The sequence below is a fragment of the Bos indicus genome, chromosome 16, assembly GCF_029378745.1.
Source record: "Bos indicus isolate NIAB-ARS_2022 breed Sahiwal x Tharparkar chromosome 16, NIAB-ARS_B.indTharparkar_mat_pri_1.0, whole genome shotgun sequence".
Classification (NCBI taxonomy): domain Eukaryota; kingdom Metazoa; phylum Chordata; class Mammalia; order Artiodactyla; family Bovidae; genus Bos; species Bos indicus.
Genome location: NC_091775.1, coordinates 47,127,083 through 47,139,863, shown reverse-complemented (window position 1 = coordinate 47,139,863; position 12,781 = coordinate 47,127,083). Strand labels below are relative to the sequence as shown.

Here is a 12,781-nt window from a genome sequence, read left to right as displayed (position 1 = left end):
CCCTGACCCCCATCCGGGCCTGTGACCGTCACACTGTGTGGCCCGGGTGGTGTTTTCTACATTGACTTGCCCTGTTTCCCTGGTTTTGGTGGTGTCTCTTCTTCTCCTTCAAGGCTAAGTTTAGTGTCTCTGTGGCATTGGTGTCCACACCCTGACATCCAAGCCTGGAGGAGGCTGACTGTTGCTCCATCCCCAGTGGCACAGGAAATTGAGAAGGGAGGCCAGCTCCCTGCATTTTTCTGGTTGTCGAGGGCGGCAGCTCCGTGCTGTATCATCACCAAGATCAAGGGAACGGAATACTAGTCCAGCCTTAATTTAACTTACAGTTCCTGCCAATTTCACGTCAGCAGGTCCTTTTGGAGCTGGAAGTAATGGGCCATATCATGCCTTGGAGCCCGAGCGATGACTTATGTGGATGTCACCCACTGGCTTTTTATGGAAATGATTAATAAATCAGTAATTCTATCTGCAGTGATGTTGTTGTGTTTATAAATATTTAATTTACCTTCAGGTGCCCACATTTTCTCCATCTTTGCCTTAAACTCTGCTGACACGGCTCGTCTTTCTGAAGTGCTCTTCGGTAGATTATCAGAAGTAGGAAAGGTTAACCCCCCACCCCACGCCCTCTCTTTCTCTCTCTCTTTCTGTCTCACTGTCTCTGTCTCTGTACTATGGCTTTCTCTTTCCTTTTTTTAATCTTTGTGTGATTTGGCTCGGCGCTCGGGGCTCATGCTGAGAGAAGGCAATGCTCCTTGTGACAATGATGAAAGGTTACTCCAGTTTCAGAGGGAGACCGACTAAACTTTCCAGTTCTGACCTTGCACGAGTGGAGACCTGTTGTTGGCGTGTGTTTTCTCCTGCTTCAAATTAATGACATTTAGAAGCTGGAACAATGTCTGATGTTTTCCTTCCACAGAGAGGTATCTTTGTCCTTGCCACCAACTCATCTTTTGAAACCTGGTGCTTTGATTATTACAGTATGGCAGGTTGAATGGAAAGGTCTTTTAAAAAAATCAAAATAGAAACGCAGTCCAAGTTGAGTATTTCTCCACTGGAGATGAGGTTCCAACCTCACAAAAGAGGATGGCAGCTGGGAAAACAGCAATAAATAAAATAAAATAAAATAAAATCATCCTTCTTACCTCTCAGGATCCGAAGTGAGCTAATTGTTGTTATTATCTTTTTATTCTTCTGTTTCAGGAAATTGCAGCTTATTTAATAACATTTGAGAAACACGAAGAATGGCTAACCACCTCCCCTAAGACAAGGTAATGTCCCAGATTTCATGGGTTTTTGAATATGTGCAGTAAACGTATTGATTTTCATTGATTACTGTGTTTGGTCAGTTCATTCACGAGCAAGTTCAGAATGCTGTGTTGTGCCTGATAGCTTGTGACACTGAGGTCTCATTCATTGGCTCAAGATCGTGATAGTGAATGCGGTCAGATGGATTAAAACCAGTGCAGCTGCCATCATGCAAGTTGGAAATTTTAACCTGCTGGCTTAAAGCTGGATCCTTCAGCTGGGTGCTTGGAAAGGCTTGGCAGGCAGGACTGTCAGGGGAAGTTTATTTGGGGAAAGTGCTACCGATGTTCTCTATAAACGTCCTTTCAAAAACAGAAACTACCTTAACTGTTCACTTTCATCTCAACACGTTTCACAAACTGAAAGTCCAGTTTTTCTGGATGGTGTTAAGATCTCCCCAATCAGAAAGGCATGGCTGTTTGCAATTTATTCTTTAGTCCACGTCTGTGAACCTGCCGACTGCCATGGACACCAAACTCATCTCACCACCTGGGAACAGAGGGAATTGGCAAGGACTCAGCTGACTTGTGTTCTGTCAGTGCGAGTGATATCATTTTGTGAAGAATGGGGATGTTGGGATTTAGGGTTGATTTTAAAGGCAGCCTCTTCTCCTTCCCAGCTCTCAGTTTTTCATTTTTGGTATGTTCCATCCTAGAGCTTTGGAAAAACACAGCCACTCTCTTCCAATTGCCACAGGTTTTCTATTAGTGGTGATGGGCCCAGATGTTTAACAGCTTGAGTGGTATTAGCCGGAGCACAGCTTACAGGATAACCGGGCTGTGGGTTTGAACCTCAGAGGTGGAAAGCCCAGTCTGTTTCCTTTGGCCAGAAGTGCCAAATTCCCTGTTTGTTAACTGGGAGACCAGGAAAGGGGTGGGGGTGCGCCCTCTGCCCACTTGGCCATCCGCTTGACCTGTTTGTCCTTTCTGAGCCACAGAAGAAAGATATTCACTCAGTTTAGAAGGTTCTTTAAAATATTTCTTCATGACATTTAGGTTTTTACTGGTTAGCATCCATTAGATGGGGCTTCCCAGGTGGCCTACTGGCAAAGAACCTGCCTGCCAATGCAGAAGGTGTAAGAGATGCGGGTTTGATCCTCGGGTCAGGAAGATCTCCTGGAGGAGGGCATGGCAACTCACTCCAGTATTCTTGCCTGGGGAATCCCATGGACAGAGGAGCCTGGGAGGCTACAGTCCATAGGATCACAAAGAGTCAGAGATGACTGAAGTGACTTAGCACACACACATCCATTAGATGAAGACAAAAATTTCCATTTTGAAAGAGTGTATCAGAGGATATTGAGGAAAGGGAGGTGAGTTCCTGAGATTTGCATCCCTAGGTGGGGCAGAGGTTGACTCTGATCTTTTTGCCTTTCATCCTGAACCCCTCTGTAGGATCTCTTCAACTTCTTAGCCTTCTGGGGCCATGGTTTCCTTTGCTATAAAGTCAAATGGTTTGTATCCGTCAGCTTTTGATGTGATAATGCCTTGTAAGAAACAGTCTCCAAACTAAGTAACTTATAACAATAAATGTTTATTTCCTGCTCATGGGTCTGTGGGTTGGCTTTGGTTTTGAGTTATGTTCAGGACCACTCGATGTGTCTTCTTTTTGTAGGACCTAGGCCTAGAAGCCTCCCCCACCCCCTGCTGCCCACCCTCACTTCCCTGTCTGGGACATCTGGTTCTCATGGAGAATGGCAGGGGCTTAAAAGCCAAGGCAGTCCATGTAGGCACAGTGAAGCCCCCTGGATGTGGCATCATAGTCACATGGGTGCATGTGTGCTAAGTCACTTGAGCCATGATTGACTCTCTGTGGCCCCAGTGGACTGTAGCCCTCCAGGCTTCTGTATCCATGGGATTGTCCAGGCAAGAATACTGGAGTGGGTTGCCGTGCCCTCCTCCAGGGGATCTTCCCGACCCAGGGATCAAACCCACGTCTCTTATGTCTCCTGCACTGGCAGGTAGATTCTTTACCACTAGTGCCACCTGGGAAGCCCATCATATGTCACACCTGCTTGCAAATCCATTAGCCAAAGCAATTACTGTGGCCAAGCCCAGAAAGAATGAGGCCAAGAAGGACATTCTTTGCTAGAGGGTGGTCAGAGTTGGGGCAGGGAGAGCGAATGTGATGCCCATCGACTGTCTGTGAGCACAGCTGTGTCCTGTACGGTGGAGAGCCTGGTCCACTCATCTCTCCTTTCTTTGGAGTCACCTTCTTACAGGGCAGTGATTTCCAAACCTAATCAGGGATCAGAATCAGCTGGGGGGCTTGCTCCAGTAACATGTTGGATGCCACCCCCGGTTTCTGATTCAGGATGTCTGGGTTGGGCCTGATCCTCTGTATATCTAACGAGCCCCAGGTGATGGGGTTCAGGCCGGAGACCCCACTTTGAGAACCGCTGCTCTAGTTTCTCTGGGCAGGAGGAAGTCTGTCTGATTTCCACCTTGGCACCATTTCCCGACTCCCCACTGTGGTCCTCATTTCAAGCAGCCTCCAGGCTCTCCACACACCCTTCATTCCTCAGCCAAACACCTCTTGAATCTAAGTGGAAGGAAAGAGCTTCTCTTTAGCCAGAGAGCGAGGTTCTCTGTCACGCATCCTGGGCTAGACATCTGATTTTAGATGTGCGGACGCGAGTCCTGCTTCAGTCGCTCCCTGACAGCACGACAGGGTGGGGATCCTGCCTCGTGTTTCAGCCTGAATTCGGGTTTCCGTTGAGAAGTGAATGTCACTCATAGTCGTGCCTGACTCACTTGACTTTGGGGGAGTATAAATAGAGCCAAGAGCCTTCCTGTCTCGAGGCACAAGGTGGGCGCCTGGCGGCAGAGAAGGGATAAGGGTTTTGATATTGACATATCCAAGTCTGAGCCTTGGCCCCGTCACTCAGTACCTTTGTGACTTTAACAGAGTTGTTTCAGCCCCTTTCAAAGCTCCATTTTTTCTTCTTCATACATGAGACGGAGGCCAACGTTGATTGTGTCTTCATTGGGTCACGACGAGCATTGAATGAGATAGTATTGGTGATCTTGCTTTGCATGCTATGAGGGTCTGTGCCCAAGCAGGTCTGTTTGCAAGGGGCTGTCCCCAGGCTTCCTGTTGGCCTTGATTTTGGGACGTACTTGCCACCATCTCTCCGGGCTTTGGAAGGATGAGTTTCTTTTCTGAAAGCAGAGGGTAAAGATAGAATGATTCCTATTAGTATTATAACATCCAGTCCGTGTTTACACTTGAAAGCTTCTTGTCCCAGGAGGCGGAAAAGTTGCTGTGGTTGTTCAAGGACCTTCCTAAATTAGTTGTTGGGTTGAGTTTGGATCTCCCCACACCCCTCCCTTCTCTTGTATTGAAATTAATTGGTGCAGTTAACTGCTGAGTTCATGCAAACCGGCCTCCTGGTATTAAGGAATTAATGACACCAATACTCTGCTGAATGAGGAGGCAATACAACTTCTGTTTGCCGCTACCGCCGCCACTGCTAATTTCATTTCAGAAAATTAATAAAAATGAATTGCACCACTGACATTTATAGAGTTTCCTAATAAAATGATACATTGTTTGTGTGGAGGAATCCCTATTAAATTAATTGTCGTAATCAGTTCACATATAGATGTTGGTATAGGAGCTGCAGAGGGACCAACTCGTCGTCTCCCTGGCTGGCTGATGGCTGGGGGTTATAAATAGAGCCCTTGCTCAGATCCTGCCCTAATTACAGCGAAGGTCCCGGGAGCCCCGCTCACCTGTTTAATAATGAGGTGTGCTGCAGGAGGCTCCCAGGGCTGGGGGCCCCTGGGGCGGCTTTGTCACCACAACAGGGCTGCATGCAGATTGTTGAAGCAGCCCCATATTGTATTATCAGCAACTGGGACCTTCTGAAAGTGGTAGCTTGAAAAATCACCCTTCAGGATGTCTTTATTTGGCACTTCCTGTGTGCTCAGCACTATAATAATACCACTGGGAGACCCCAGGAGACTCCACACTCCCCACCATGCCAGATGAATTTAGAATCTTAGGATGGAGAGATTCCACCCCTCCATCTAGCATGTTCTTCCAGCTCCTCCTTCTGGCCTTGATTCGGTGTCATTCTCTCCATGAGGTCTTCCATGAACACATGCTTTAAAAATCACACCCTTCCCATCCAGCAGGAATTTCTTTCCTCTGTTCCTGTGTTCTGTTTCTCTAGAGTGCCCTTCACTACCTGAGACATGGTGTAGTTTCCCTGTTTATTTAATTCACTTATTCACCACCTGACCTCCTTTCCCTCCAAAAGTACCACAAGGAGAAGGATTTCCAGTCTGGCTTGTTCAAGGAGTCTCTCCAGTGCCTGCAGCGCTGCTGGACACATAGTGGGTGCTCCGTGAATATTTGTGAAATGAATGAGAGTGAGTCTGAAGGTTGTGGAGGGAGAGATCTGGTTTTATTTCACTTTATTTTTGTTTTGTATAGATTTCCTAGTGCTGTGCTCTGGGGCACTTCCGTGATGGGCTTTTAAGTCTCTTCAGCAGCTCTGCCAGACATGAGATGCAGAAAGGGTGTATTATCTGTCTAAGATGGCACAGCCAAATGTGAGAGCTAGAATTTGAACCCAGGATTATCTTACAGCAAAGCCTACAATCTTAGCTTTGAGGCTACACTTCCGCTGCTGTGGGGTGTGAAGGTGGCCCCTCAAATGGTCCCACTACTTTTTTCTACCTCCCGTCTCCATTGATTCTGAACCACCTGGCAGACCCAGCCTCCCTCTGCTGGTGAGCTTGGCTCTGGGTTCCTGTGCTGACCTCTGGAGTTGATCTAGCCTCTGAGTTGCAGGCAGTGTGGAGGAGCACGTGCTCCCCCACAGGGCAGAGAGCAGAGCCCAGCAGAGCCCAGGCAGGCGGGCTGCAAAATTTAGCAAGCCCAATAATGTATTTCTCCTCCCCTGGGAAACATGCAACCTTTCTTGGAAGTCGGGGACACATGAAGCTCAAAATGGAATTGAAAACACTTCCTTCCCAGGGATCTTGTCTGTATTTGTTTGGAGGCTGGAAAATGCTATTAATTATCTAATTAATTAAATTTATGTAGATAGCACCTTAACACTGAAACACTAAAGGTCTAATAATAGAATTTTTCTATAATGAACACTGAATGCTTCTTGGTCAATAAGCAATAAAAGAGCTAAGTAGAAGGAGGGGTCCTGAGGGAAAGGAGAAGAAAAGTGAGACCTGAGTTTCAAGAAGACCCAAGGGACTCAGCGGGAGATCCACCCTCGTCTCTGGGCTCTCAGGACCCCACAGGTCCATTGCATATTCCACCCTGGGTCTTTCCTATGCTGATAGTGAGACCAAGTCTTGGGTCTTCTGCTCTTTCCTCCAAAGTTCTCCCTCCCAGGACTCTTAAGAACTACAGGGTTTGACTATTGACCCTCTGTGGACCTTCCCCAAGCCTGAACTCTCTCCTGGACACCTGGCTGTCATAGTATCATCTCAAACTCATCATCTTCCTTCTTCCTCCTGCCCTCGCTCTGGCTCTGTTTCTGCTCTCTGATTTCCCTTGCTCTCAGAAGAGCCACCTCATCTTAAAGGCTCCAGGGCTTACCACTTGTCCTCCTCCATGGCTTTGTCTTCCTCCCCTGGATGGAATTAGTCACTGGTTCTGCCAGTGTTTCAGACTATAATTCACATGCTTACTTTCCTCTGTCTCTGTGGCCTGGCCCTGGCCATCTGCATCAGTCTTGGGTAACTGAACAGCTCCAACCACATCCCTCTCCAGGCTGGACTTCCTCCCCCTGGTTTCCCTAAGACACTCCTTTCCGCATCATTGTTCTTGAAAACCTATGGGTGGAGTCCAGTGCTGGGTTCAGGGTCCTAGCGCATTTCCTCCACCTCCCTTTCTCATTCATTTTCTCTGACTCCCCACCACAAAGCACCCACTGTAGTTAGGACGCTGATACTGCTCTCCAGACACACCTTCTGTGTCCCCTGCTTTGGCTTTTACTCGGCCACTGATCTCCCCTCCAACACCCCATGTCCAGCCCCATCTGCCCATCTTTTGGCTTTGAGGTCTTCCTGGAGCCCCCCAGGCACACCAGCTCTAGGGGAGTCTCTTTGCTGTCAGCTTCTGTAGCCCAGGTTCTTTGTCATCAATTTTTGACAACTGAGTGATCACAAGTGTGGAAGCCTTGCCCCCATGCAGGGGGACAGCGTGCTCTCCATGGGCAGGGCCACCTCTGTTGTCTCTGAAGGGCTTGTGCACAGAGGAGCAGGAGCTTTGATGGGGGGTGTGCCTGGTGGTGTGCAGGCTTGTGGGCGAGCAGGCTGGCACCTGTGCGGACCAGCAGAGGGGCTGGGCTGTGGGACCAGGTGTGGGCAGAGTGCTCCACCCAGAAATCCAGTCTCATTAAGTACCAGATGAGTCCCTGGGCAGGTGGGCTGCTTTGGCCAGGACCTCTGTAAGTGGCACAGGAGAGTGACCTTTTTGGCCACCTCTAGGGCATCTGCTCCTTGGGGCAGGTCTAGGACTTTCTTGAGGAAGCCCCTATTCCTAGGAAGTGACTAGAATGGAGCTGCACAGATCACGTGGAGATCCCATCTGAGGGATTAAAACGTTCCCAGAACTAAAAAGAAGTGGAGTTCAGATACAGACAGCAACGTGGATGAACTCTGAGGACATTCTGATAGGTAAAATAAACCAGCCACAAGAGGGTGAATACTGCCTGATCCCACTTATAGGCGATGCTGAGAGCTGTGAGATTCATGGAGGCAGTGAGTAGAATGGTTGTTGCCAGCGGCTGTGTTGGGGGACAAGAAGTTAGTGTTTGATGGGACGGAATTCAGTCTGGGAGGATGAAAAAGTTCTCTGCGTGGATGGTGGTGCAGGCCGCACGACGGTGTGAATTTATCAGTACTTAATGCCACTGAACTGTGCACTTATAAAAGGAAAAGTTTATGTTATGTATATTTTATAACAATTAAAAGAAAAAGATTCCCTGAGCTGCCTCTGTAGCTGTGTCCAGCCAGGCAGAGTGGGGAGTTGAGGATTGGTCGTGTGTGTGTGTGTGTGTGTGTGTGTGTGTGTGTGTGTGTAGCAGGTATTATGGAGGAACAGAGTTTGGGAGGTCTGCTCTATACATAGATCATTTCCGGGACTCTGTCCTACAAAAGAAGAAATAAACCAAGTCGGCCACGGTTTCAATGTGGTGACCTTTGCATTCTGCTGAACTGGGGAACCTGCTATCAAATTAGCATAACGATGTGTCATGTTACATCCATTCCAGCATTTCCTAACACACTGAGCAAATTCCTGACAAAGTCCAAAGTCTTATCATTAACCAAAGAACAAAAGTAGCAGTGGGTGGCGGCTGCTGGCTCAGGACTCTTCAGGATCCTCAGTGCCCCTGGCCTCCTGGAGGGCATGTGCCTTGGGGGCCCCAGTAGTTGGGATAAGTTTCTGAATGAGGTAGGGAAGAAGCTGTGACCTGGATCCTGATGAAATGCCTGGTGTCTCGACGGTATCAAAGTGGGACTGCCCCAGATTTTGGTGCATTTCCCAGAATCACAGGATGCAGAGCATCAAAGCCAGAGGAGATGGGGAGGCCACTGATCCCCCTCAGTGCCCAGGAAGGGGGCCGAGGCAGGCGTCCTGGCTGCCCAGAACCCTGGTCCCTGGTGCCCTTGGGAGCAGACCAGGGCTTCCTTCCGGTTTCTCGCTGCAAAGCCTTAAGTGGCTGCCCTTTTTGCGAGTGGGCATGGGGCGTTTGTCACACTGCAGGGTTCGTGTGTCCTCTTGTGTCCTGACAACTTTCACCTTCCTTCTTACTTCCTGGAGCCAGGAGTGCAAGTCCAGGATGTGCATCCTGGGAGGGAGCAGAGTGGGGGAGTGGGTGTGTGTGTCTCGTTTCTCACTGGGTTAGGCAGCTGCCGGCTTCTGACTCCAGCCTCTGCTTTCTTTTACTCTTTTTATTTTTAATCTCAAATACACGGGCATATGAAGCTTCCCTGGTGGCTCAGTGGTAAAGAATCCACCTGCAATGCAGGAGACCTGGGTTCAGTCTCTGGGTTGGGAAGATACCCTGGCGGAGGGCATGGCAACCCACTCTGGTATTCTTGCCTGGAGAATCCCATGGACAGAGGAGCATAGTGGGCTACAGTGCATGGGGTCGCAGAGTCAGACACGACTGAAGTGACTTAGCACACATGCATGTAGTTTAATCAATCAAATGATCCGAAAAGCCTTGTAAGAAGTAGCCGCCCTCTGCTCTACAGCTCAATCCCACTTCCCAGGAATGCCCACTTCTTTTCGTTCTGATATTTACCTCCTGACTTTTCAGTGTTTGTTCTGCTCTTTCTTGATTTGTCAGTTTCAGATGTTATCTTCTGACTTCCCTGTTTGCTGAAGGAGAGTTTGTCCTCTCATGCCGCTTCTCGTCAGTGGGCTCATAAGTGGGGGCAGCCAGCTTCCGGGGGGTCTAGAGTCTGCATCTCTAGATGCTGGCGTCTGGAGAGGTCTTTCAGGTTCTCCAGGAAAGGATCTCTCCGCAGGTGCCTGGTGGTTTGGGCTTGGCTGCTAGGAGTCTGGGAACCAGGCAGGAAGGGCGCTTGCAATTTCACCACCAAGTCATGAATTCTCCTGGTTTACATCTGTGTTGCCTGCCTCTCCTCTGCTGTCTCAAGTCTGGGGTCTTTCAGGGTCCCTTTGTGCAAGAAGAAATGTGTCTCCAGTGGGGGCAGAGGCCAGGTGGGGTACATGGGGCCCTAGGAGGGTCTATCTGTTCCCTGCACAGATCTTCCTCTTCCTCCCTTCCCGAGTCTTTGCTTCTCCAGTACTCGATGCTTCCAGTGCACGGGTCTTTCTGGAGCTCTGAAGGCAAACTGACTTGTTTTTCCTGGTGGCCCCTAGATGGTAGGTAGGGTTTGCTGCTTCTACTCCACGGTGTTGGCTATCCACACCCCCTCTGTCCTTGTGGGTTTACACCGTGGTCATCCCTCTGCTGTCACTGGATCAGAGGTGCAATGCTGTCTTCATGTCAAGAAACCCTGTCTTCCTGGCTGACCACCGCTCAGCCCTTCTGATGGAGAGCTGTGTGTGCATGCTAAGTTGCTTCAGTCATGTCTGATTCTTTGTGACCCTATGGACTGAAGCCTGCCAGGCTCCTCTGTCCATGGGATTCCCCAGGCAAGAATACTGGAGTGGGTTGCCATTCCCTCCTCCAGGGGATCTTCCCGACCCAGGGATCAACCTGGGGTCTCTTATGTCTTTTGCATTGGCAGGCAGGTCTTCACCACTAGTGCCACCTCTGTTTTTTCTCTCTCCTCTTCTTAGGCTCACTCTGTTTTTCTTGCTGTCTCACTGTCTTGCTTTTTCTCTTTCTCTTGTTTTAGTCTGTAAAAAGAAATGCCTCACAATGTAGTTTTCAGATTTCTAAATGCACAGCCACTCAGGACCCAGGAAACCCTGTCCCTGGGATGTGTAGACTTCTTGGGTGCAGGGAGGTGGCCCCAAAGCCAGTCTCTCCAACAACAGTATGCTCACTTCAATGCAGCAACCCTGGCTCAGAGCCATTCCTGGTGTTGGTGCAAGGTGCATGGCCTCTCCCTGTGTGGAATTTTGTGAGTCCTGGGGGGCTTCTGGGGCCGTCCAGTATGCCATGCATGTCACCTGATAGTGAACCTTGATGCCTTTTGTGTCTACCTGGCTATGAAGGTGTCTTCCATGATTGACCTAGTCTCCAGGCAGGGTGCTTCTCATATGGGCTGCAGGGCTTCACAGGTGGCCCTACTGCCAATGTGGGAGATGTAAGAGATATGGATTCAATCCCCGGGTCTCAAGATCTACTGGAGAAGGGCATGGCAGCCAACTCCAGTATTTTTGCCCGGAGAATTCCATGGACAGAAGAGCCTGGCTGGCTATGGTCCAAAGGGTCTCAAAGAGTTGAACATGACTAAAGCAACTTAGCACTCATGCCCATGATGCAAATTGGGGTACAGACACCCTGCCAGAGACTGCTCACCCCAGGGACACCTGCTGGCATCTCTAAGCAGAGCAATCTGGCAGTAAAGACTATTTCTGAGAATGAAGTAGCACAAATGCATAGGCGTTTACCTACCCTGACAGAGAGTCCATCCACTGGAATCTCACTTTCTTTCTGGGGCCTACCAGTTTATTATCATCTTCACTTTCTTCTCCCGAATCTGGAAAATTAGGATTGTCTCGTGTTTCTGTTACTGATCTGGATTGGTGTCTGATATTTGCCCTGGGTCAGTTCTGATCTAATAAATCAATGTTGGTTGCGGGGAGAGGGAGCGCCTGTGGGGTCGGGAGGCTGGAAGTCGTATTCTCAGAACAGATCACTTCTGCACTTCATCATTTTCTGTGTGATGAGTAATTCTCAAATCAGCTGGAGATTCTCCCACTTTTCTCACTCTGGCTAAGAGGTAGTACTATCTTTGCTATTCTTAGATTGTCTAGTCTTTTATTGTGGGGTTTAAAAAATTCAAAATCAGCCAAAAACAAAGGAAGGATATCTTTCTTAGTTCTCCAACTCGACTGTGTATCCTGCTTTGCACATGAGTATTTGTATGGTGTGTGTTTATACACATACACACATGTACACATGCACAATACAGACATGTGCACAGACACACATGTACACAGAAGCACACACACACACACATGCACAGTCATGCATGGAAATATACAACATAACACACATGTATGGACGTGTATACGTATGCACACACAACACTCATATACACGTTCAGAAATACACAGTACACACACGCACACTTATACATATATACCTAAGTACACAACATATACAAATACACAACACCTCACACATGCATACACAACACATACTTGGCCACTTGACTTGTGTTTTTCTTTTGTGCCTTCCAGTTTTATTGAGATATAATCAACACACAGCACTGTATGTGTTTAAGGCATATGGCATAAGGTTTGATTTACATAGTTTATGAAGTGACTGTCACAGTAACTTTAGTGAACATCCTTCATCTCAAGTAGATACAAAATTAAAGAAACAGAAAAAAGTTTTCCTTGTGATGATAACTCAGGATTTACTCTCTTAACAACTTTTGTATATAACATAGAGCAGTGCTAATTATGGAGAAGGTAACAGCACCCACTCCATACTCTTGCCTGGAAAATCCCATGCACGGAGGAGCCTGGTAGGCTGCAGGGGTTGCGAAGAGTCGGACACGACTGAGCATCTTCACTTCCACTTTTCACTTTCATGCATTGGAGAAGGAAATGGCAACCCACTCCAGTGTTCTTGCCTGGAGGATCCCAGGGACGGGGGAGCCTAGTGGGCTGCCGTCTATGGGGTCGCACAGAGTCGGACACGACTGAAGCGACTTAGCAGCAGCAGCAGTGCTAATTATATTTATCATATACTTTACATGTCTAGCACTTATTGTATTTAATAACTGGACGTTTGTACTTTTTGACCACCTTCATCTAATTCCCCCCTGTGCCCAACTCCCCACCT

The 12,781-nt window shown here is 48.4% G+C and overlaps 1 protein-coding gene across 2 annotated transcripts in view; it reads left to right on the top strand.

Moving 5' to 3' along the window:
* Positions 1-12,781, top strand: part of CAMTA1 (calmodulin binding transcription activator 1) — a 992,433-nt gene that overhangs the window by 306,278 nt on the left and 673,374 nt on the right. For both annotated transcript variants that reach the window (XM_070768274.1, XM_070768275.1), the window contains one exon: positions 1,201-1,268. In XM_070768274.1, coding sequence (XP_070624375.1) covers positions 1,201-1,268 — 68 coding nt within the window. The remainder of the gene's footprint in view (positions 1-1,200; positions 1,269-12,781) is intronic.